Source organism: Sinocyclocheilus grahami, unplaced genomic scaffold (genome assembly GCF_001515645.1).
Source record: "Sinocyclocheilus grahami isolate Dianchi unplaced genomic scaffold, SAMN03320097.WGS_v1.1 scaffold182.1, whole genome shotgun sequence".
Classification (NCBI taxonomy): Eukaryota; Metazoa; Chordata; class Actinopteri; order Cypriniformes; family Cyprinidae; genus Sinocyclocheilus; species Sinocyclocheilus grahami.
In genome coordinates, this window is record NW_015505361.1 from 1,204,661 (window position 1) to 1,230,136 (window position 25,476).

Here is a 25,476-nt window from a genome sequence, read left to right on the forward strand (position 1 = left end):
AAAACACAAAAAGTTAGTAAAACTTTAAAATTAAAGTAAAAGCTAATTCAAAATATTAATAAACTTATAAATATTATATAAATAATAATAAAAAGTTGAAGTACTGAAATTACTCTAATTAAAACTGAAATAAAAATACAGCTAAATAGAAACATACAAATTTTAACTAATAAAAAACAAATTAATTATTAAAATTACTTGAAATAAAAAAAATAAAAGCTAATTCAAAATATGAATAAACGCTATACTAGCATATGTTAACGTTATTAGGCAAGCATGGCATTCCATCAGTGTGACTGGCAGCTTTTCCACCCAATCATTTCTCTCCCTTTTCCCCCGTTGCCTTGGTAACAGTGTCCTAATTACGGCACATTAGCGGCGGAGTTTCCTGCGCCCGCGGCACTGCTGAAAACTTCATGGCTCCGATCACAGAGGTCAAAGTTCACTCCGCTCCGCTTTCATTTACGTCCGCGTCTGTACCTCTGTTTCTGACATTGACCCCCTGGCATCTCGCGCCCGTGTGTGTGCGTACAGACCCACCGCCCCCTGCCAGAGCCTCTCCCAGACTGGCCAGGGTGTCTATGAGTCCTGACACCGCGGCAGGAGCTGACAGAGGCCATTAGCACTGCGCAGAGTTAGCATGTTAGCCTAGCTGCCGCCACACAGCAGAGAAATGAAGGAGAGCAACTCAACAGTTTGCTGTAGAAGTCAGGAGTATTATTAGTGTGTCACATTCATCTTTCTTCTGCCATAAACGATCGGTCCCATTCAGCTTCCCTTTACAAAAAAGTTACCATGGTAACTAAAGTTCCCCCACCAAAACTGTGAAGAACATTTTTTTTTAAGTATTTTATTTTATTATGTATTTTTCTTTTTAAAGTATTTTGCCCCTTTATTTTCACTGTAAAGGTTTTCAAAAAATATTGAATGATTAGTTTTATGCCTTTAACCACACCAGCCATCTAATTAAAATGTTCATTTGAAGCAAATATAAGTATTTGAAATACTTGATCTTGAAGTAGTTAATCATTTTTAACCAGAAAAAGTTCTGAGTGAATCATACGGTCTGCTTATTTCATGAAGCACTGGAAACGACAATCAAAATCAACATAATAATTTAAACATATTGCTTGTATAATCAATTGTTAACTTAATTATAACACAAAATATTCAATATTCATAAAAAATATATATTCAGTGCTGTTATTGTTGACTAAAACTAAGACTATTAATACATAGTTGGTAAATGAAATTAAGTACAAATAAAAAAAGAAAAATAAATAAAAAAAGAAAATATAAATATAAGATGAAAATGTACATTTCTAATTACAACTACTGAAAAGTCTATTTTAAATTGAAGTAAAAATAATTCAAATACTAAAAAAAATGTAAGATAAATATTTCGATATTTTAATAGTTTGAATTAGCTTTTTTTCTATTTTTGTCTTTTCAGTTTGCATTTTAATTTTAGATTAAGTTTTAGTGTGTTTACTAAATTAAATTAAATAAGCAATACAAATATAATAAAATATAATGTAATAATAATAAAATACAATATAATAATATTAGATATATTTAAATATAAAAAAACTAATAAAAATGGCAAAAGTGCATAAACATGCTAAAACCTAAACTAAAATGTAAACTAAATATATATATATATATATATATACACACACACACACACACACACACATACAAATATATATATATATATATATATATATTCAAAATATAAAAAAATACTAGAATTGTATATAAATAATACTAAAATAAAGCTGATATATAGAGTATGGGATGAGTCGTGTGCGAAATTTTAACACTTAGAATTGTTCATTATGAGCAACAGCAATAGTGAATGTCACTATGTCTTTATGCCAAATGGGAATCTTTGCTGTATTAACTAAACTAAGCTAAAAGACAGCTTCCAGCTGAATCTGGTGTTAGCCGATGGTGAACAGCCAATCAAAGTCATCATGGTCACAAAACACGCCGTCGGGTAAAGGGTCGTCAGTACCAAGCAAACCTGACAGCTTAATTAGCTACACTGCTAAAGATTTATTGGTTTATCAATCAGCGCCTGCGGCTGAAGCCCTGGGCAGAGAGAGAGAGAGAGAGAGAGAGAGAGCGGTGAACTCTGTGACCTGTGACACACACACACACACACACACACACACACACACACACACACACAACGGCTCTCTTAAACCCTCACTGTTCACACTCTACATAGGCAGTTAACCTGAAATCAAACGTCCTACATATGCAGCAACTCACTGTGCCACACAAATAGTGCTGCTCACATGATTCACAACTGATTCCAGTCAAGTTCAACCAGCACTTGATTACATTCGAGGCTCTTAGAAGTGTCAAATTTATCATTAGGATACCTGCGGATTTGGCCAAAACAAGTTGTTTTGGAAGGCTGCATCATGTTGCATCAGTACAGCAACTTTAAATTCAGTTTGGAACAGAACTAAAGTCTGTTTATATGATACTGCAACATTCAAACACAAATACAAATTCTCATATTTGCACAATATCTTTGTCTCATAAACACTGAAGCTATCATGCAATTTATCATACTATAGGTCTTACTGTAAAGCCATAATATATGAATGAATACCAAGACAGCAAAGTTATACTGAGGAAAAAAAAGAGATGAACTATTCATAAACTACTTAATCATATTTTATATTCAAAATTTATACAAAACAGTGTTGTTATTGTTGACTAAAAATAAAAATATTAATAAATAATTTTCGGTAAATGAAATATAATATACAATATAAGAAATATATAAATAGAAGTTTTTTTTTTCTTAATATACTTATACAGTGGGGCAAATAAGTATTTGATACACTGCCGATTTTTCAAGTTTTCCCACTTACAAAGAATGGAGAGATCTGTAATTTTCATCGTAGGTACACCTCAACTGTGAGAGACCGAATCAAAAAAAAAATCCAGAAAATAACATTGTATGATTTTTTAATAATTAATTTCCATTTTATTGCATGAAATAAGTATTTGATACAATAGAAAAATAGAACTTAATATTTGGTACAGAAACCTTTGTTTACAATTACAGAGGTCAGACGCTTCCTGTAGTTCTTGACCAGGTTTGCACACACTGCAGCAGGGATTTTGGCCCACTCCTCCATACAGGTGTTCTCCAGATCTTTCAGGTTTTGGGGCTGTCGCTGGGCAACATGGAGTTTCAGCTCCCTCCATAGATTTTCTATTGGGTTCAGGTCTGGAGACTGGCTAGGCCACTCCAGGACCTTGAAATGCTTCTTACGGAGCCGCTCCTTAGTTGCCCTGGCTGTGTGTTTGGGGTCATTGTCATGCTGAAAGACCCAGCCACGACCCATCTTCAATGCTCTTACTGAGGGAACGAGGTTGTTGCCCAAAATCTCGCAATACATGGCCCCATCCATCCTCCCCTCAATACGTTCTTTTTATAGATTGAGGTCATTACTGTAAATGAGTAATTTAGACTGTAAAAATGTATTAAATTAAATGATCAAAAAATAAAGCCAATAAAACAAATAAATCTATAAATTAAATCATATATATTATTATTATTATATCTATACATTTTGGGGGGAAATGTGTTTAATTGTCATGAAAATAGTGTCACAATAGACACAGGCTTTATTTCCTTTCAAATAAAAATAATTAATAATAAATCAAATAATGCCAACACTTTACTTGAACTCTTTATGTATAATGCATTATATAAGTATTAATTTCATAAATAATTGCAACCAAGATTAAAATGCATTAGAATATTTGCAGATTCCTTACTATACCTGAAATATGTTGTTTGTTGTGTTTTAATGCACTGAATTGATACGTAGTATAATGTATTATAACTATGGTTACAATTATTATAGGGTGCATAATTAATGCATTAAAAATACTGCATTATATAGAAAAGCTTCAAGTAAAATGCAACCAAAGAAATTAATAATAAATATGAATTCCTCGATTTTTCAAATTGACTTTATGGTGAAATATGACCCGGACATTTTCTTGACCAGTTTCATGAGATGCAACCGAAAAGAGACAGAACAACAGGGCGAGCTGCCATTTTTACTGATTCTCTGCTTTTGTCTGCATGCATCTCTCTGTTTTTTTATATCTTTCTCTCAGTCTGTCTCTATACACTCCTCAATGTGTCGACACACACACACACACACACAGTGGCTGGAAGGGTGCATTTGAACGTGATTTTAAGAGGCATGTTCTTAGCCCACAGCTACAGGAGACAGTATTTTTAGAAACTTCCCCCCCTGAAAATCCACTTTAAGGGCCAAAATATAAGAGATCAGACTATGATGGACAGGAACAGAAAGACTCAGATCAAATCTGTGTGTGCACACCTGTATGTATGTGTGTGTGTGTGTGTGATCAGACGGCAGGAGTTTCATGCAAAGCTGATTAATGAATGAATGAATGTATGAATGAATGAATGATTGTTAGATGTGAAGGTCATCTGTGTTTGCTCACCTGTCGCTCGCACCGTCTGTGTTACGACCACAGGCATCCGTATCTGACCTCCAGGACCCACTGCCCTCTTGATACCCTACAAACATACAAGAGTTACTGAACAGTCTTACAGTCTACAGCGAGTCAATCAGTCAGTTTGGCACATATAGACATGCATCAGCATCCTCAGATTTAATATTTGATATATTAAATCTAGGAATGGACAACGATTAATCGCATCCAAAATATAGGTTTTGTTTACATAATATACATGTGTGTACTGTGTATATTTATTATGTATATATAAAGACACACACATACAGTACAGTATATATTTATAAAATATTTACATGTTTATATTTTATATTCACATAATTTATTTTATATATAAATATATTTATGACATATTTTTCTTAAATATATACATGCATGTGTGTGTATTTATATATACATAATAAATATACACAGTACACACATATATTATGTACACAAAAACGTTTATTTTGGATGTGATTAAACACAATTAATCGTTTGACAGCACTAATTAATTTCTAAAGTCCCTAAATGATCAAAATGTTGAAAACCCTGTCGCACACAATCTACATGCCTTCTGTCGTCTGATTGATAGTTTAGACTTTTTTAGCTAGTAAAATGCTTTTTAGTATAATTGTACACCATCCAGCTTCAGCTTGTGCTTCACGTGTCTTTTTGCTGTCAAATCTGATTTTTATCCAGAAAACGTAAGACATAAGTGATATTTTCAGATGAACACTTACTGGACTGAAGCAGCTCGGCTTTACTGGATTCTCCATCAATCATTTTCTAGAAAAATCAGTGCGTCTCAAATCTGATCATCAGGATCTTTTGAGGAGCGTTTATTTCCAGAAGCTTTACTTTCACTGTTCCTCAGCGGAGGAATGATCTTCACAAGCATCTCACATCTTCTGAGGAACGTTTATTTATTCATCTCTCAATCATCACTGTGTGGCCTTGCATTATACACTGTCAGAAAAAAAGGTACAAAAGCTGTCACTGGGGCAGTACCTTTCCAAAAGGTACACTTTTGTACCTTTTAGGTACTAATATGTACACTTTAGGTACTAATATGTACCTAAATAAATAACTAATATGTCTTTGGGTACAAAGGTGTGCCTTTTGAAAAGGACCGTCCCAGTGACAACTTTTGTACCTTTTTTTCTGAGAGTGTATGTTTTGATCATCAAACTAAGCATTTAAATCTCATCTTACAATATATATTATTATATAGATATATTATTGTGGATACAGAGTGATGACTAATATTTATATAATTTTATGTAAGTATCAGCTATACTGTTATAAAGATCTCATTGATTTATATCGCAAGCATCATCCTTTACATCAACTTTTTGGCCATATAAATATCAGCATCTTTTTTGCTCAGTTTGGGCCTCTGAATAAAACAGCTGTTAATTTTTTATTTTTCACTATATCATACTATATGAGCCATAAAAACCTGATGAATCAAATATGATACTCAACTAATTTTTTATTTTGCCTAAAGGTTCAACTGTTCTGTTTCAAACAATTGGATGTTTCTGACTATTACTTCATATGTCAGGCTTTATGGGGTTAATGTGACATATTTGTAACTTGCATAATAAGACTAAGAACGTGTATTCATCCAATAAATAGTCTATTTAATTTTATGTAGACTTTAAAATGTAGGTCCTTTATTCACAGAATTTTAAAATGATTCCACCATGTTGTCATGAAGGTGATTAATAAAATGCACATCTAGGTGTGGTCTGAAACACACAGGCTGAATTTTTCCCAAGCACATCAGAGAGAGAGAGAGAGAGAGAGAGAGAGAGGGAGAGAGAGAGATACATTACATTTTACAACTCATTATAATAGAAAAGTTATTTTAAAATGTAATAATATTTCCCTGTTTTTACTTTGTATTTTTCATCAAATAAATGCAGCCTTGGTGAGCAGAAAAGACTTTCAAAATCATCAAATACATTTTTTTTTTATTCAAAAACATTGAATATATCAATTAAACAGCCAAGTACATGACATGTTTAATTTGAAAAAAAAAAAAAAAACTCTTTGGACCTAAAATAAGTAACAATGGCTTGAAGCAAGTTTTAAGCATGAATAAGAATAAGCATGATATGCAAATATGTGTGGACATATGTTAAGGACATGGCTGTGATTATGATTTTGGAATGAGACTACTTGGTTTCAATAAAAGTTCTGGGTGACTAAAGCGGGAGTTTTGAGTTCAAACTCTCTTATTCATATAAATGCAAGATGTACATCACGGAAACTTCTATCTGATGCATCTGGATTTTAGGGTGTTTTTAGGGCGTGTACAGTATGTCTTTAGAACATTTCCTGTCTGATGTTAAATGAATGTTTAGAAAGCACCTTTCAGATGTTTATAATATAGAATGTATTAAAAATCTTCTTCTTTAAATAAACATATCATATGTTAGATATCAGATACTAGTTATGGTGTGGTTATATATTGTTTCTGCCGAACTGTATGAATGAAAAAGAGACAAGTGGAGCATATTTGAGAGGATGAGAGATCAGCACATACTTGTGGCAGTGCGGTGGTGCTGTTGGGCTGGTGCGGACGCACACTGACACCCGTCTGGACCGGCGTCACGCTGGTTTTGTTGGGCTGCAGAGGCTGCGTGAGAGACTGCTGGCTGTTCAGGAGAGACACACGCAACGCAGGGAGACTTTTCTACAAACACAAACACACACATGCATGCACACAAACACAGAGTTAGTCCCAAAGTAAACATTTAGATGGTCATCCATAAACAATATATATGTAAAGCATGTAGCATTTAATGCAGCAAATGTGATAAACATCCACTAATGTAACCCTGATATTACGTGAGTCGATTCCAATTCAGAATCAACTGCTGAGTTGTATTTCAAATACTCCAATTTGAGTATTTACCCACTGTAGATATCAAATCCAATATATCACAAGCTCATTGGAACCCGTGTATCTGTGCGTAATGGGTTAGGGTTAGTTTCTCATCACCATTTGTCTAGATTCCTGAGGTGGTAATGCAGCCATTTTTCAGTAATTCAACAGACTGGAGCCAATTTTTCTGTCTATTTATACTGTTTCTGCACATTTAAGGCAAGACACTACAGGCAAAACCATTGTTTTTCATTCACCCTAACTCTAACATTGAGGCTATTTTGCTTCTATAACATGTTTTCTTTCAAAAAGAAATCATCCAAAATACAAATGTAAGTGTTACTTTGTCTATTTGTGTCTACAGATCTCAATTAAAGCTGCAAGCAGCATTGACGGGCCCAAGCCATCAGTGCAAAAGCCACCCATTTACAGTAATGCATTTACAGTAACCCTCTGGCAGTCTGGATTTAAGGGTTACAGCAATGAAAGAGTTACACTACAAGATCAAGACACACACACACACACACACAGGGAGAGAACAATATATAAAACTTTGGTAGCACTTTACAATGCTGGTTTCATTTGTTAACTAACTATATTAGTTAAAAATGAACATTAATTAAATAGCATTTATTAATGTTAATTAATATTAATTTCAAAATGTATTAAACCATTATTAAAATGTAAAGTTGTATCTTTTATTTTATTTGTTTTTACTTTTACATTAGTTTATGCACTGTGAATGAACATGAACATAAATATTTGTATTAACTCACATTAAAAAGATTAATAAATGCTGTAAAAATATATTGTTCGTTGTTAGTTCATATTAGTCAATGCATTAACTAATGTTAACCAAAAAGACCTTATTGTAAATTATTACCAACACTTTTCATGATCTATAACCATTTAAAAATATATATTCTAATGATCTATAAGCATTTGTGAAATAATTATAGAAAACTATATTGCCAGTAAAGGGTTTGTGCTACCTGAATCATTCACAATAATAAAAGCATCTCATGTGTTTCATTTCAATTCAATTTCCAGTGTGTGAACTGTCATTTTGTTCCTCATAGAGGCCGAACAGTCCGACAAAGATCATTAACCTCAGTAATCAAAGACATCTCGCTGAGATCCCAGGCCCCGTGAGGACACCGCGGGCTGCCGATGGCTATTTCTGGAGGATTTTGACGTAAGCAAACTAACATTGCATGACAGCGCGGCTGCATTGGCGTGTCAGTTCGGACCGGGCGGGATGTGACACGTATTGTGCCTGGCTGGACACACCTGCTGGCTACTGACCGCAAGGAACGAGAGGAAGGGGACTCGCGTGTGTTAACGTACCTTCAGGAAAGGGACCAGGTACGGCTGCGGAGACGACTTCAGCTCGGACTGTAGGCGGCTGGTGAACTCCTCCGGATCGATCTTCGCATCCTGAGAGCAGCGACAGCAGATGATCAGATGGATTTGAACGTGTACAGTGGAACAAAACATGCAAACTACTAACATTATGCTAGTTCTACCGTTCCTCTTGGTATTAGACTGTTCAATGAATGTTATGTGGATGCTTAGGGTCCTTTTTGCAGTTGCACGTGTATGTTTCAAAACTTTTTATGTTTATGTGCGTGTGTGAATGGATGTATATTTTGTTTATGTATGGACAGACGTATATGTATATATATATATATATGTGCAAATGTATACCTTTTATTATTTTTTGGAGTAGTATTATTGAATATGTTTTGAAAATGTTATTTTTACGTTTTTGTATTTTATGTTTTGAGTGTTTTGAGTGTACTTCCTGCTATAATTCAATCTCAGTATTGCTAAGCAAGCATAAAATTAAATAAACTTCAAACAAACTTCAACTACAGGAAGAGGAGATGATTAGTGCAGGAGGAAAATGAATTAACCTGTGATCTTACATGAGGCAAATTTCATTTTCAAAACACAGCCCTGCAGATTTCTGACGATTTGCAAAAGAGGACTAATATTAGCTGGTTTGATGATGCAGAGTTTAAAAATATCAATAAAAGCTTTTCTTAAGATTTTTTTCCCCCCACAAATTAAGAATTATATATGTACCAGCTTTAATACACTTATCAAAACAACAGAATAATGACAAAAGTTTCGACAAAAAATATAACAAATGTATCATTTAACTTACAATCTACGAAGGAATAGAAAAATGTGTTCCAACATGTTAATGTCAAAGAAAATTGTATACTTTTTTTCCCACAAAATCTGTAATTTTCTGTCTCTGTTTGGATGCAGTAAAACACCTGTCAGAAAACAGAAAACATCTGGCTCATGTTTGCATTTTCTTCTGTCACCGGCCATAATTTATTTATTTTATTTTATGTATTTATTTAGTCATTTATCAGACGCTTTTATCCAAAGTGACTTACAAATGAGGACAACAGAAGCAATCAATTGTAGTATTAAAACAACTAAAACAGATCCACAACTAAAAGCTAAAACTTTATAAATATTACCTATACACATTTTAAAAATAAAAAGATTCATTAAAAATGACAAATGCATACAACAAAATTTCAAAACTTAACATATAAATGAAAAACTAAAAATAAAGCTAAAAACAATTCAAAATATTAAAGAACAAAAGGTATAAGAGTATAATAATGATTCTAACATAACACTAAGCCAAACACCAAAAAAACAACTACATATGTGTGTGTGTACAACCACACACACATACATATATACTGTATATGACATACACATTTATAAATTCAATATATATATTATTTCATTTCCATTTAGTTTGTTGAAGTATTAAAATAACTCAAATTAAATCAAACTAAAAACTTAATAAAAGACCTATACAGACATAATGTAACTTCTAAAATTAAAATTAAATTCTGACTTTGAAATCAGAATTAGGCATAAAATAATGTCATGTGTCTGAAAATGGTCTTAGAATTGATCAAATGGTTGTAATCTGTCTGGATTCAGATATGAATCATGTGTTTGTGTTGTTTTTCTATTACGATAATACAAGACTCCTTCGTGAATGTCTGTAAAAGCAAAAATGATACAAAAAGCACCATATTTTGTGAGAATGTGTGACGTTTAGAGCAAATCAGACACAATTTTTGAAATCAGCACTACAAAATTACTGATAAACAAGTATTGGATTTCATTAAGCACATATGATGCAGGCCAGTGTAATATTCCGGATGTAAAATGAGGCCTTTCACGATGACATATAAAGCAAAAAATGAACGCTAATGATTTATGAATTCAGATGTTTCTGGAGCAGAAGCGCCACACGTACCAGTAAATCCTGCACCAGCGCTTTCACGTTTCGAGACGTCTCTGGGGAAGGGGAATTATGGGACGCCAACTTGATCAACGTCGCCAAGAAGTTCTTGCACTTCTTCACGTTCTCCTGCATCTCCTGATGAGAGAGTGAGATGCTTCGTTAGTTTTAAGGACATGTGGAATCAGACCTCAGTGATGACACATCACAGGCCAAGCTGAAGCGTGTGTCTTGATTTGGACGGCTGCTCGTGTTAGTAAACAGTTTATCCGGTTCAGACTCACACAGACGCGCTCTGTTGTGCTTTTGTTGCCATAATCAGCGATCGAGCCTCACGGGTAAATAAAGTATTTTAATGAAATCTACTAAATTCCATTTAAATGCTACAAAGCTGTCCATCATTTGAGGTTAGAGAACGTGTCAATCAAAAGTCTTTTTTAAGGCAGATGGCATGCTACGCTCACACGGGCTGATCAGCTCCATGATGTCTACAATGAACTCAAATACTATTAATAAACTGGTGATTCTCATGCACACAAAATCAAAAGAAAATTAAGCCTATTTTTATATTTTATGCATTGCAATATTATTAATTAAACAATTAAACACAGTTATGGATCAAGATGTTTTACTTTAGTTTTTTTTTTTATTCATATTCTTAATTGATAGTATAAATTAGTATAAATTAAAGGCAGAACAACGAAGACTATCATGACATATAAATAACTTAAAATTTTAATAATATAGCATTGTGTTTTTATAACATTATGAATAAGTAAGAAGTAATGAAATGCAATTTTTTTGCAGTAAAATTTTGAGAATATGGAAGGAAAATGTCATGAATTCTCATAGAAATAAAGTCACACAATTTACTCTTTATGCAAAACTTGTTTTATTATTATTTTTTTATTTTTTATTTAGGGGATAAACATGACCCATACATGTTCTTGACATGTTTGTGAGATTCACCTGGTAATGCACTAGAAAATGCTACAAATTATTTCTATTTCAAATAAAAGCTGTTATTTTTGCTCTATTCATCAAAGAATCCTAAAAATAAAATGTATCACAGTTTCCACAGAAACATGAAGCAGCACAACTGTTTTCATTGATAATAATCAGAAATGTTTCTTGAGCAGCAAATCAGCATATTATACTGATTTCTGAAGATCATGTGACACTGAAGACTGGAGGAATGATGCTGAAAATACAGCTGCGCATCACAGAAATGAATTACATTTTACAATATATTGACATAGAAAACAGTTAATTTAAATAGTAATAACATTTCACATTTTACTGTTATTTTTGATCAACTAAATGCAGCTTTGTTGAGCAGCTTTCAAAAACATTTAAAAAATCATACCAACCCCAAACTTTTGTATGGTAGTGTATGTGAACATGCATGTCTATGTTTGCATGCAGATGTTATGCCCAGATGTCTATAGACTGGCACTGCCGCATGTGTGTTTGTTTGTCTATGCATGAACGTGCTGGCAGCTGTGTGTGTGTGTGTGTGTGTGTGTGTGTGTGTGTGTGTGTGTGTGTGTGGTTCGGATGGAGCTTAACCAAGTCCTGACAGTTAACCAGGGAGGCTTGAGGGGTCCAACAGTCACTCACTTGAGCTGAGAAAAAGAATAGATAAAGAGAGAGAGAGAAACTTGCAGGCTTCGATACAGGAGGGCATACAGACCTGGGAGACAAGCGAAGCTCCGGGGGCTGGGGCGGCTGCGCTCTGCGGGGCCAGTGGCATCTGAGTGAGGGGCCCCTGGGGGCCCAAGGCTGGCTGGACCTGCTGGGGAGCTGTCACTGCCACGGCGGCTGCCATGGGGGCCTTCTAGAGGAGGAAGGAGCAGAGACACGGAGATAAACACAAGCTGACGTCTGCCTGCCAGCAAGGCCACAGAGAACAGGAGAGACGACCACAGCGCGCCCTGTCACATCGCGTGTCCCGAGAGAGCGGGGGACGACAGGAGCCAAGAGAGAAAGAGAGAGAGAGAGAGATGGAGGAGGAAGAACTCAGAGCACCTGACAACTCACAGTTCGCTTGGTTTGCTCCTGAGGCGCTCGCTCTCCATCTCTTACAGCCATGCTGAGTTTTTACTGTCTGTTCTTTGTCTTTATGTAAGAAATCTAATAAAACACAACTTTATAGATAAGCACAAGAGTGCAGGAGTAGATTTAAAAGCACAACACTCCAAACACATTAATTTCAATCAGATTACAATGCAGATAGTTCTGGTTTTGGTTGTTGATTAGTCCATGCAGTGCTCACACAAATATTGACCGGACTAGATCTATTACCGCAACATTTTGTACTTTTTGACCAAAATATTTCTGGTGCTTTTGCTGTAATGATAAAGCTGCTTATTTTCAAACTTTTATATTTACAGAAACTAGCAGTGTCAATATATTTAAATAATTAAATAAAATAATAATAAATCATTAAAATAATAATAAATCATTAAAATAATCAAACAACATAATTCCAGAAATTATTTTCTGGACTATTTTTTGCAACTATTTTTTATGATTTTTTTATATTTTTTTATATTCCTGCCAAATAAAATATTTTAGAGCTTTACATAACTAGAAAAATGTGTGTGAAAAATGTGTGTGTGTGTGTATATATATACACACACACACACACACACACACACACACACACACACACACACATAGTTTTTGTTATTGTTTTGAGTTAGATTTTCTGTTTTCACTTTCATTTTAGTTAAAGGGGTCATATGACGCAATCTCATGTTTTCCTTTGTCTCTGGAGTGTTAGAAGCTGTTCGTGCATATATAAGATCCGTAAAGTCGCAAAGATTACAGTCTCAAACCCAAAGAGATATTCTTTATAAAAGTTAAGACTCATCCACACCTTCCTAAAACACCTCTTTCAAACAATCCCCCAAAAATCGACGTCACTGTATGGAAAGATCTGCATAACACCGCCCAAATGTATACATAACTTTCATTCTCGCTGTAGTATTGTTGCCACCGCCGCCATGTCGTGGAGACGCTGTGTGTTTCCAAATATGGTAAGGGGTAACATTTCCGTCACACGCTTGAGGTATTCGGCCAATCACAACGCACTGGATAGCTGGCCAATCACAGCACACCTCGCTTTTCAGACCGATGAGCTTTGTAAAAATCGACACGTTTCAGAAAGGCGGGGCATAGAGGAGAAACAATAATGTACAGTATGTGGAAAATAATGTGGGGTTTTTTTAACCTTAAACCGGCATAAACACATTTCATTACACCAAATACACAACATAATGTTCTTTTTAGCAGCATCATATGACCCCTTTAAAGTTTTTTTTTATTTTTAATTTAAAATTATTAAAATAATTTAATAATTTAACTTATTAGTTTTATTTTATTTAGTTTTAGTTATTTTAGTACTTTTTACTATTTTGGTAAATGTAAAAAGTTTCTGGCTGAAATAAAATAAGTTTAATTGTTTTATATTTTATTTTATTTCAGTTAAACGTTTATTTTATTTCAAGTAATTAAATCCATTTTTTTTAGCTTTAGTTAACGATAATAACCCTGAATCACACTTATAAAAAAAATTCCTTCATATATTCAGGTTTTCCAAGACCGTGTGAATCCTGGCTCTTAGATAAAATGATGCTTATTGAGGGAACCAATTAAAAAAATGTCAGTTTATATGTTGATTTTCAGTTTATTTTAAAGCTTTTTTCTCTTATTTTATTTTTATATATATATATATATATTTTTTTTTTACGTCTGTTTTTAGGTTTGCTCTGGCTCTTTTTTTTAACGCCTCTACGTTAGCAGGTCAACGTAGAGGCCAGCGTACAGACAGAGAACCTGGAAGTCGCTTGCAGGAAGTGTCACGGAGGAGAAGAAAAAGTTGAATAAAGTCGATATTTTGTTTTCTTTGCGCACAAAAAGTGTTCTCGTCGCTTCATAAAATTCAGATTGAACCACTGATGGCAGATGGACTATTCTGACGATGTCTTTCATACTTTTCTGGACCTTGTCAGTGTAAGTTACTTGGCAGTCAATGGGATCGTCACGAGCCTCCCGGTTTTTATCCAAAATATCTTAAATTGTGTTCCGAAGACGAACGAAGCTTTAACGGGTTTGGAACGACATGGGGGTAAGTGATCAATGACAAAATGTTCATTTTGGGGTGGAGTAACCCTTTAAATCTTAATTTCAAAATTGCTATAATACACAGCCTTGAGTGACTGAATATTAAATTCTCCTCTGAAGCTCTATGGTCATATACAGCTGACATTTCTATCATCTTAAAGCTTACATAAACATAAAACAACTGATGCAGATGAGTGGGAAACTGAGAGAGAGAGAGGGTGGGACAGGGCAGATGCTCACAGCGGGGCCGGCTGCGGTGCTGGTCTGGGCCGAAGCGCTCGGTGAACTAAACTGGACCAGTTTAGTTTGAGCCGCAGGAGCGGGACGAATCGCCTGAGTGCTAACAGGAGACTGAGAGCGAGAGAAAGAGAAAAGCAAGAAAGGAGGGAGGAAACAGAGAAGATTGAGAGTAGCATCACAGAGGAAAGGACGAGTCACAGGATCTGAAAACCAGTTGTGTTTCTAAGATCCCAGTCTGAAACTATATATGTGCACTTCTGATGAAGAACTAGTCACTGGATGAGTAACTGCATTGAAAGAGTTTTGTCAGTGACACACACGCTCATTTCTTCAGTGTTGTGTGCGTTCACTAAGGCTGCTGGGCAATTAGAGAAACATTATGAGTTCAAACTCATTCAGATTAATTAATAGCATTTATGGCATATTGTTAATTATCACAGAAAAAAAACTGGTTTGTTTTTCAGTTCATATAAAACTCATGTTTGTAGTAATGGACATCTATGGGCTAAGACATTCAGATGTGCAGCTTCAAAACTTCACTTAAGCTGTAAAGTGCATAAATCATCCACACAACTGATGCACTTTCAATTCAGTGAAAATTGAACTGAATAGGCCACAACACACAACTTAACCGGAAATGAAATGAAATAATAAATAAATAACTGAATAAGTAACACATTCAATGCATTCTGGGAAATGAAGTGTCCAGAAATCTATCAATCTACTTGTAAAAGGCCTATAAAGCCTTCCAACATGGTTTTCTTTGAATTTCAGTCCATTTTAATTCTATTTCCTGTTTGCTAATTGGAAACACACATGTTGAATTATTATTTTACAATTGACACACACTTAAGTAATATAGATTCAAAATATATTCTAAATATAGCCTATAAAATATATACTGTAAAATAAAATATGCAAAATATATTCGTCAATTTGAACTGAATAGGCCACAACACACAGGAAGCTTAACCGGAAATGAAATGAAATAATAAATAAATAACTGAATAAGTAACACATTCAATGCATTCTGGGAAATGAAGTGTCCAGAAATCTATCAATCTACTTGTAAAAGGCCTATAAAGCCTTCCAACATGGTTTTCTTTGAATTTCAGTCCATTTTAATTCTATTTCCTGTTTGCTAATTGGAAACACACATGTTGAATTATTATTTTACAATTGACACACACTTAAGTAATATAGATTCAAAATATATTCTAAATATAGCCTATAAAATATATACTGTAAAATAAAATATGCAAAATATATTCGTCAATATTTAAATATAAGATGTCTGATGAAGGCCTATAGTTGGCCAAAACATCACAGTTTTTAAAGAAATGAGTGTTGAACTAAAAAAAAAATGTTTGCACTTTTTGTATTGAATCTTCTTTACAGTTGGTGCATTTTATTTTTACCGAATTGTAATATAAAATTATTTCTTATTTCTAAAATATTCAAAATATGCTAAATAATTCTTAAATATATATAATAATTCAAATTGCTTGTGATTTTTGGGGTGACTTACGACCTAGGGAGTATATAAATATATATATATATATATACACTGTATCTCTTATATATATATATATATATATAAATATTTACATATAAAGTTAGTTATATATATATAATATAGATTATCATATTTATAAATTGTATATATAAATTATTTCTTATATCTAAAATATTCAAAATATGCTAAATAAACATTAAATGTCTTATATAAAATAATGTCTTGTTTTTAAATAATTCAAAATATGCTAAATAATTCTTAAATATACAAAAAAAAATTATTTCTTGTATAAAGTAACTACATTTCGAAAATATTCAAAATATGCAACTATTATATGCAATATATAATCATTTTCAATTCTTGTGATTTTCAGGTGGATTCTGACCTGCTGTTCCTGACAGGAATCATCCTTGTACTGCAGAGCCTGATATGATTGTGTCTAGAGGGGGACAGACGGGTGAGCATCCCTCCGCTGGGGGGCAACGCGGAATGTGAGGAGCAATAATCACGTGAGCGGGAGCAGAGCCCTGGACTCAGAGAGACACGCCGTTCAACAGCACGCACTCTCTCCTCACAGATGCTCGTCTCTGGGCCCCTGCAGAGAGAGCGGAGCCCGAGGGCCCCTGAGACGCGGAAGAGCTCGGGGGCCGCACACATGCACACGTATGACGGCGACACCACAGAACGAGTCTCTCGCTCACACTGAAAGTTGAGTTCACGTTTACAGCGATCAGGCAGTTGGAGGATAAATGATTAAACACATTCGGAGGGAAAGAGGAACATCTTCCGCCACAGAGAACCGGAGAATGACTGACAGCAGGATGAAGAGAGACGCCTGGGAATATAAACCCTCACCTCACAAACGCAACGCTGATGTCCTGAACAGAGTTTACCAGGGAAACACAATATACAGCTACTGCTGCTGATACTTTATTGTGAATTATTGCACAATTACTACAATAAAACTGTGGCAACAAGTATTAGTCATGCACCACAACCTAATGGTTAATACCAAATGACTGAAAGGACTTTACTGCTATAATAACAACTAATTATGATACCTTATGATATTCTGAATAAGTTTTACATTTTAAAACTATATAGTGTGTCTAGCTCTAGAGGCACAGCATCAAACATAGGCCTATAGCAATTTTGATTTTAATTTTAAGGTTGCACAAAAAAAAGGCTGTCCATTTTTTCTGCATTGGCTTGTTTCTTAATCTAGCTTTCTGACAAACCTGCAATTGTGTACTACAAATATTACTGGCTCTGTGACTAATTAATTGCCTTTGATCCTTTACTGTAAGTTGCTTTGAACAAAAGCATCAGCTAAATGCAACGCAAATATAAATGTAAAAACATACTAATCTGCTAAACTTCAGACATTAAATGTTTTGCAATTTGCAATGCTTTAAAAATGTTTGATTTATTAACACCAGTGTTGGGTTAAAACGTTGAGCCACTAATAAATGCGAGCTTCTGGCGCCATCTGGTGGCACTAAGTGAACATTACACTCTCACACACTAGACCTCCATTAAACCACTGTGATATTATCATAAGTTATAAGCATTGGTAACTTATTAGTAAAATATCTTTTCTTTGCATAATTTGAAAAAAATACATAAAATAATATAAAAAAGGCAAATGTGATGGTTGCTGCCTACTTGTGGCCATACACAGTAAACTATAATTCTCATATTAAAAAATAAGCAATAACAAAAACTTATCCTCAAATAAATTAATACCCACAAATATATTAAATTCTATATAAAATAATTATAATGTTCAATAGTTTATATGCTCTTATTAAGACTTATTCAAATTTAGTTTGGTAAGTATATGAAAACTGTAAAAACCCTGGCATTAAACCAAGAGGGACATTTTTAATGGCAGGAATATTCTGAACATGGATATTAATATGTGAACAGAAAAACAACAGAGACCAGCTAACTGTATTTTTACTCACGTTTTGAAACCACTGTGAAGAATGCATTTGATACAAACTGTTAAGTGTTTAATTTACACAGACAGCACTGAAGAAAGAGGCTTATTTTCGCTGTCACTGAAGAGCTGATGTCAGCACTGACTAAAGCACACCGCTAGATGTCAGCAGTGAACCTCTGCCCTCAATACTGCTGACTGTTCATCTGACAAAACTCTGAAGAGAAAAAACTATAGTTTACAAGGTTTACCAGTGTACAGATGGTCAACATGAAAATTATTTCTGTGCACTGATGATTTAAATTTTGCAAAAATATGCACAAGAAAATAGTGACCGTCAAGTTTCTGAATTAATATCTCTTTTATTGACAAATGGGTTTCAAAACGGTGCAGACGTCTTCCATCAAATGCATGTTTGACAGGAAACACTCAGTTTGATCTCTGCTGTGTTCACGGGGTTAAGATTTTTTTATTGCTTTTATAATTTCCATGCATTTGGATTACACCACTTTAACATAAACTAATAAACTTTATGTGATGCATATTTGTAACAATAAAGAGATCTGATTTCTGCACTTCATGGTATTGTTTATTACTAACTATTTGCATCTTTTTGGTTTTATTTAAACAATGATATGTTGAAAATGCATTTATTCAAATAGCTTAGAATAAGCATAAATCTGTTCATTGGGAAAACAATTACATTTAACAAGAAGCAATTCAATTTAACAATAAAAATGTATTATTTTACAATATAATACTGTAAATAAAATAATGGATTCATGAAAATAAATAGCGTATCTTATTATTAAAAATTTTTTTAAATACTTTTTATTGTTTTATTGTGTATTTTTTATTTTATTTCTTATGTATTCTAATTATTTTGATTATCTTCAAGCACTTTTATGTAAAGAACAATGCATTATGTATGAAATGTGCTATTTTAATACATTTTCCTTTAGCACGCTTTATGTAATCGACCCAGCTAAGCTGCACTGAAGACATTCAGAGTGTTGTTTAGGTGTTTTAAACAGAGCAGTTTGTTCTTATAAAACAAAACCATGGACACATTTAACAGCAGATCACTGATTACACACATAATTAAACTCAGACAGCTGTCGCCATCAAATCTGAAGTTAGTTTGAAATAATGATCAGATTTGACTGGTTTTATAACTAGTGCTTAAACACATTCAGTCTGAGAGTGAGAGGGCAACAGCTGAATCTGTCTAAAGCTATTTTTACTGAAAGAAAGTGCAAGTTAACTGTAGACTGATGAGGAATCATTCTTCATCATTCAAATCTAAAGTAAATAAAAATGATTTCTCTTTGCTAGACTTGAGACTGTCATCTGTGAGCAGTGTGAAAGTCATTTGTAAGATATCAAGTCACTTTATGATCTACTTTCTGCTCATTATTGACCGTTTCTGCATCACGATGACCACCGAACTCATCAGTCATCATCCAAATGCAGCGATGCAAAGCTCATCTACACGAATTATCATTTCAACTCCAGATGCTTTTACTCATTTTGGCTGGTTTTAGGTTCAGATCTCATCCAAACTTTCACCATTCAGCACCTTCAGCAAAAAAAACACCTGTATGTTTAAACTAAAGTTACTGATGTTACATTAGAGGATTCAGATCATGTGTTTGTTCAGGCATATGGATCAAATACGGAACAAGCTATATTAAGTTCAAACGTATGAGATTGAAACAAACTGGATTTATTGATGATAAATATTTAAACCTAGTTATTGTGTATTTAAAACACATTCAGTTTATTAGTACTATTACAGAAATCTGACCCGTTTCATTCATGTATGACTGACAAATATGCATCACATTAAGCTGTGTGATCAAAAATGATGGACAATTCATATGCAATTCAAATACACAAATCTTAAATGTAGTTCTAAAGATTTCTGTATGATTTGTAGTATACAGATCAGTGTTTCTAAAAGTCAAATGTTTCATGAAATTGAGTTCTGCTCCATCAAATCATATCAGGTAAGTGTCTACTAGTGCGAATAACCGTGAATTACACAGCATCTGTGCACAGGTTGTTATTATTATCATATCAAATTACCTGCGTTTCATCTTTACTGGGACTCTGCAGAAGCGTCACTTCAGGAGGGAGTTTAAAGATCACAATATGAATATGATCACTGTTGTGTGTCTTTATTTGTGACCCTGGACCACAAAACCATAAGGGTCGATTATGAATAAATAAGCTTTCCATTGACGTATGGTTTGTTAGGATAGGACAATATTTGGCTGAGATACAACTATTTGAAAATCTGGAATCTGAGGGTGCAAAAAAATCTAAATATTGAGAAAATCATCTTTAAAGTTGTCCAAATGAAGTTCTTAGCAATGCATATTACTAATCAAAAATTAAGTTTTGATATATTTACGGTAGAAAATGTACAAAATATCTTCATGGAACATGATCTTTACTTAATATCCTAATGATTTTTGGCATAAAAGAAAAATCAATAATTTTGACCCATACAATGTATTTTTGGCTATTGCTACAAATATCCCCCAGCGACTTAAGACTCCAGGGTCACATTTCATCTCTGAGTGATGAAGATTTCACAGAATAAAACTTTTTGATAGCAGTAACCAAAGTGGCCGTCTCACTGTGTTTACTGCACAGATGATTTGATTACGATTATTAGTGAAATCATAATTAGTTTAAATGTGAGAGACCTCTGGTGACCCCTAGTTGGGGTCATGACCAGGGTTATTATAGTTTACTAAAACAAAAAAACATATATTTTTAAAACTTATTTTATTTCAGCTATTGCTAAGGCATCATTTGCTTTCAGTTTAACTTGATGTACTAAAACAACTAAAAGTAAAACTTCAATAAAATGAATAAAAACTATACATACATATTAAAAAAACTAATGCAGTTGCAAAACCATACAAATAAACTACTAAAACTTGAACTACAACTAAAATGAAAATATCAAAATAAAAACTATGATGCTCAAATAACTAGCTAGACGTGTCCTTGAGAAACTCTAGAATCACACACTGCACCACACCATCAGATCATCCTGATACTTTCCTTTCAGCAAAAGTACATTTGTAAATATATAAAAGAGAGCGATTTCGAATGTATGATCTCGACTTTCAATCTTAGGGAAAATAACTTTTCAATCAGGAAAAGCAAGCAAACGGATCTTTAATTTGCAGAGGAGTGTGTTCAATCTCAGCAGATATTTTTCAGTTATATCAGTGACACGGAAACATTTCGCAATATCGTCTTTGCAAAAACAATAAAAAAGGTTTGATGAAATGCATCCGGTCTGACTTCAAACTGCTTGATGTCATTCGAGTTTTACAGCGGGAGTTTTGAGAGCAACTTGGTTCTTAAGTTTCAGAGAGAAACCTCATCTGTGCGTCAGATCGCTGTGGCTCTAGAGCATTATGGGCTGTACCTGTGGGGTCGTGACCCTGAACGTGGCCACGCTGGTGGGTGTGGAGGGCCGCGGCGAGATGCTGTTCTGGGCCTGAGCTTGAGCCAGAGCCTGCTGAGGAACCATCACCAGCTGACCCATCTCTGTCCGGACCAGCACCATACCTCAAACACACACAGCACAACACACACGGGTTATTCACCTCTGACCTCTGAAAAATATAACAAAGCATCACAAAACCGTGCTTGAAACATAAAAACTTACAATCAACAACTGAAGCCTTTGGATTCTTCTGAAAGCAAAATTGAATAATTCAGATTCTAAGTCATTCTTATATGGTTTTTTGTTCTTGCATATGTCTGTCTGGTGTCTTTACGTGAATGCATTATGATAAAAAATACATGAAAAAATTAATTTTATAAAAAATTCTAAATTGTAATAAATGTTTTTTTTGTTTTATTTCTTATGTATTCTAATTATTTTCTGATTATCTTTAAATACTTTTATATAAATGTATCATGTATGATATACAGCGCATGCTTCATGTAAACGACCTGCACTAAAGACATTCAAATTAGGATGCTTAGGTGTTTTAAACAGAGCTGTTTGTTTTTGTAAAACACTGACCCGTTTAACTGCAGATCATTACACACACAATTAAACTCAGACAGCTTTCACCGTTAAAAACCATATTAGTTTGAAATAATGATCAGATTTGACTGGTTTTATAACTAGTGCTTAAACACATTCAGTCTGAGAGTGAGAGGGCAACAGCTGAATCTGTCTAAAGCTATTTTTACTGAAAGAAAGTGCAAGTTAACTGTAGACTGATGAGGAATCATTCTTCATCATTCAAATCTAAAGTAAATAAAAATGATTTCTCTTTGCTAGACTTGAGACTGTCATCTGTGAGCAGTGTGAAAGTCATTTGTAAGATATCAAGTCACTTTATGATCTACTTTCTGCTCATTATTGACCGTTTCTGCATCACGATGACCACCGAACTCATCAGTCATCATCCAAATGCAGCGATGCAAAGCTCATCTACACGAATTATCATTTCAACTCCAGATGCTTTTACTCATTTTGGCTGGTTTTAGGTTCAGATCTCATCCAAACTTTCACCATTCAGCACCTTCAGCAAAAAAAACACCTGTATGTTTAAACTAAAGTTACTGATAAAGATCTTCAGATCAGTGTGTTTGGGTTCTTTAAAGCATCGGATCATCAATGCTGCAGCTCCAGATTTGATCACCTCACACAAGTAATTACTTACATCATCATCATCTGGTGTGAGGTTTGTTTACATATACTGAAAATGCATACATAACTCATAGAGAAGAAAGTATCTGGAGACTTGAGCAACACGTTAAAATGTTTGAGTGCCATTATATACAAAATATTGTATTACATAACAAAATGTCAAAGCAAGCATATGTCTGTCTGATATAGAAGTATGGATTTCCCTAGAAAATAATGAAAATAATGAGATGAAAACTAGCATTTGAGTAAATGATGTGAAATATTTTAAGCATCATCTATTTAAAAACATATTTGCTCATTCTTTTTTTTACATGCAGATTAAAACTTATTATTATTATTATTTTTCTATGCTTATGTATCTGTTATGACTCTTTTATGATTGAGAGAGAGCACAAACACACTTCTCAAGTACAACATATGAAAAAAAAAAAGTTTGAAATGTAGAAACAGACACCTGCAGCACTTTATCGCCGATCAAGACACTGAATGACATTCACATATTTAAGTCACTTAAGTGTCTAAATACTTTTTGAGGCCACTAAATATGTTTGTATTTATTTAACCATTTGATATTTGGCAAATCAAGTTTTTAAAGTCTTTCAAAAGTTCAACTTAAAGGGGAAAACACACTTTTTTGTCCCTAATATAACCAAAATGTTTAAGTGTTTATACATTTAGACACAGTTGACAGAATTTATGTTTCTTGTGAACAAAATTGATGCTAAATGCTTCTGTTTAAATGCATGAAAGCAGTCTCGTAGTCAAATATAGGAAATTATGCCTGCATATGAGTTTCATTTGGACTTTTTAAAGGATCAATTAAAGCAGATAGAGAAGAAAGAGCATCAACAAGTGCTCTTAAAAGCATAGCATGATGAAGTTGGTTGACTGATGTGCAGAATGACAAGCAAGAAGCTCAAATATGAGAGATTTCATTTACGTCATGTTCTGCTCGCTTCTTCATTCCCAGAGTTCCAGCTGAGTTATTTCAGAGTTTGCATCACTTTGCTGTTATTCTAACAAGTGGAAGAGTCAGAGGAGACTAAGTAGTGCACATCAAACACTAGTAAGTCATAAGTACCTGGTGGGATGGTGAATCCGGGCGGCAGCTGTATAGTAGTTTGCTGTTGCGGTGGTCTGACAATCAGCTGCGGCGTTACGACCCTCTGCTGCGCAGGCGGCTGCGGCTGGGTCTGCGCAGGTCTGATGCCCGCAGCCGCGCTGACCGTGGGTTTGACAGGCGCTGCAGTGGCCGAGGTCGCCGCTGGCTTCGCGTTGTTGTCGGCGGGTGTTTTGCTGTGGTTGATCCGCGCGCCCTGCTGGACCAACGCGGACACCGACGTGCCGTTACCATTCTGCGCGATGCTGGCGATGATGTGACGCGGGAGTCTGTGCAGCGCGATGGTGGGCGTCCCGCGGTCCAGCGAGATCGCCTGCGGGTTACTGGACACGGTGAAAGTCGTGCTGGAGGTGCTGGGTGCTGATGCTGATGCTGCGTCGCCTCCGTTGCCGTTGAGACTGTGGGATGCTGCGGAGCGCAGCGTGCGCGACTTCCCCAGGTGTTTCTTGCGGGTGTCCCTCGGGCTCTCACCTTTGTTGCCCGGTGCAGGAGCGTCGGATGCTGCTGCTGCCGCTGCTGTAGTGATGATGATGATGCTGCCATGCGACTTCAGAGGGCTCTCCTTCTCCAGAGCTTTGGCGTGCTTGTCCATGCTGGCGTCTTTCATGTCAGAATCCGGGTTGCGCGCCGCTTTCCGCGCGTTCTGCTGCTGCTGCTGCTGCTGCGCTTGTTGTTGTGGTTCTGATGGAGAGTCTACAGGAGCAGGCAGCTGCGCTGTTCCTCCTGTCTGCTGCTGCTGCTGCTGCTGCTGCTTCGCGCTGCTATTGCGCGCGGCGGGCGGCTCGCTCTGGCCCACCAGCTGAGACTCCAGCGAGCCCACCAGATCGCTCACAGCTTTCTCGTCCACCTCGGAGAAGAGCATGTCTTCCAGAGGGTCGGAGGCGCCCGCCATGTTCGCTCTCTGTGTGTGATGGGCTGTCTCTGCTGGTGCGCGTCCACGAGCGCGAGTGCGCAGTCGTGTTACTATGGCATTGTGGGAATGGATGTGACGTCAGAGGGCCAAAACCAAACAGTTGTCACCCCGTTACACCTCAAGGCGGCCGAGGATACTACACGCGTTTGGAGGGAAGGGAGAAACATAAATAGATAGATAGATAGATAGATAGATAGATAGATAGATAGATAGATAGA

General features: G+C 35.1%; 1 protein-coding gene across 1 annotated transcript; it reads right to left on the minus strand.

Annotated features, from left to right (window-relative positions):
* Nucleotides 1-442: 442 nt before the first annotated feature.
* LOC107594392 (transcription initiation factor TFIID subunit 4-like) lies at nt 443-25,404 on the minus strand. Its single transcript, XM_016284413.1, has 9 exons — nt 24,307-25,404; nt 21,984-22,126; nt 15,075-15,185; nt 12,400-12,543; nt 10,722-10,844; nt 8,768-8,857; nt 7,079-7,228; nt 4,513-4,588; nt 443-606 (listed from the first exon to the last, which is right to left on the minus strand). Exons 1-9 carry the CDS (start codon nt 25,235-25,237, stop codon nt 443-445), a joined length of 1,932 nt encoding a protein of 643 aa, XP_016139899.1. The 5' UTR covers nt 25,238-25,404.
* Between the last annotated feature and the right edge of the window lie 72 nt (nt 25,405-25,476).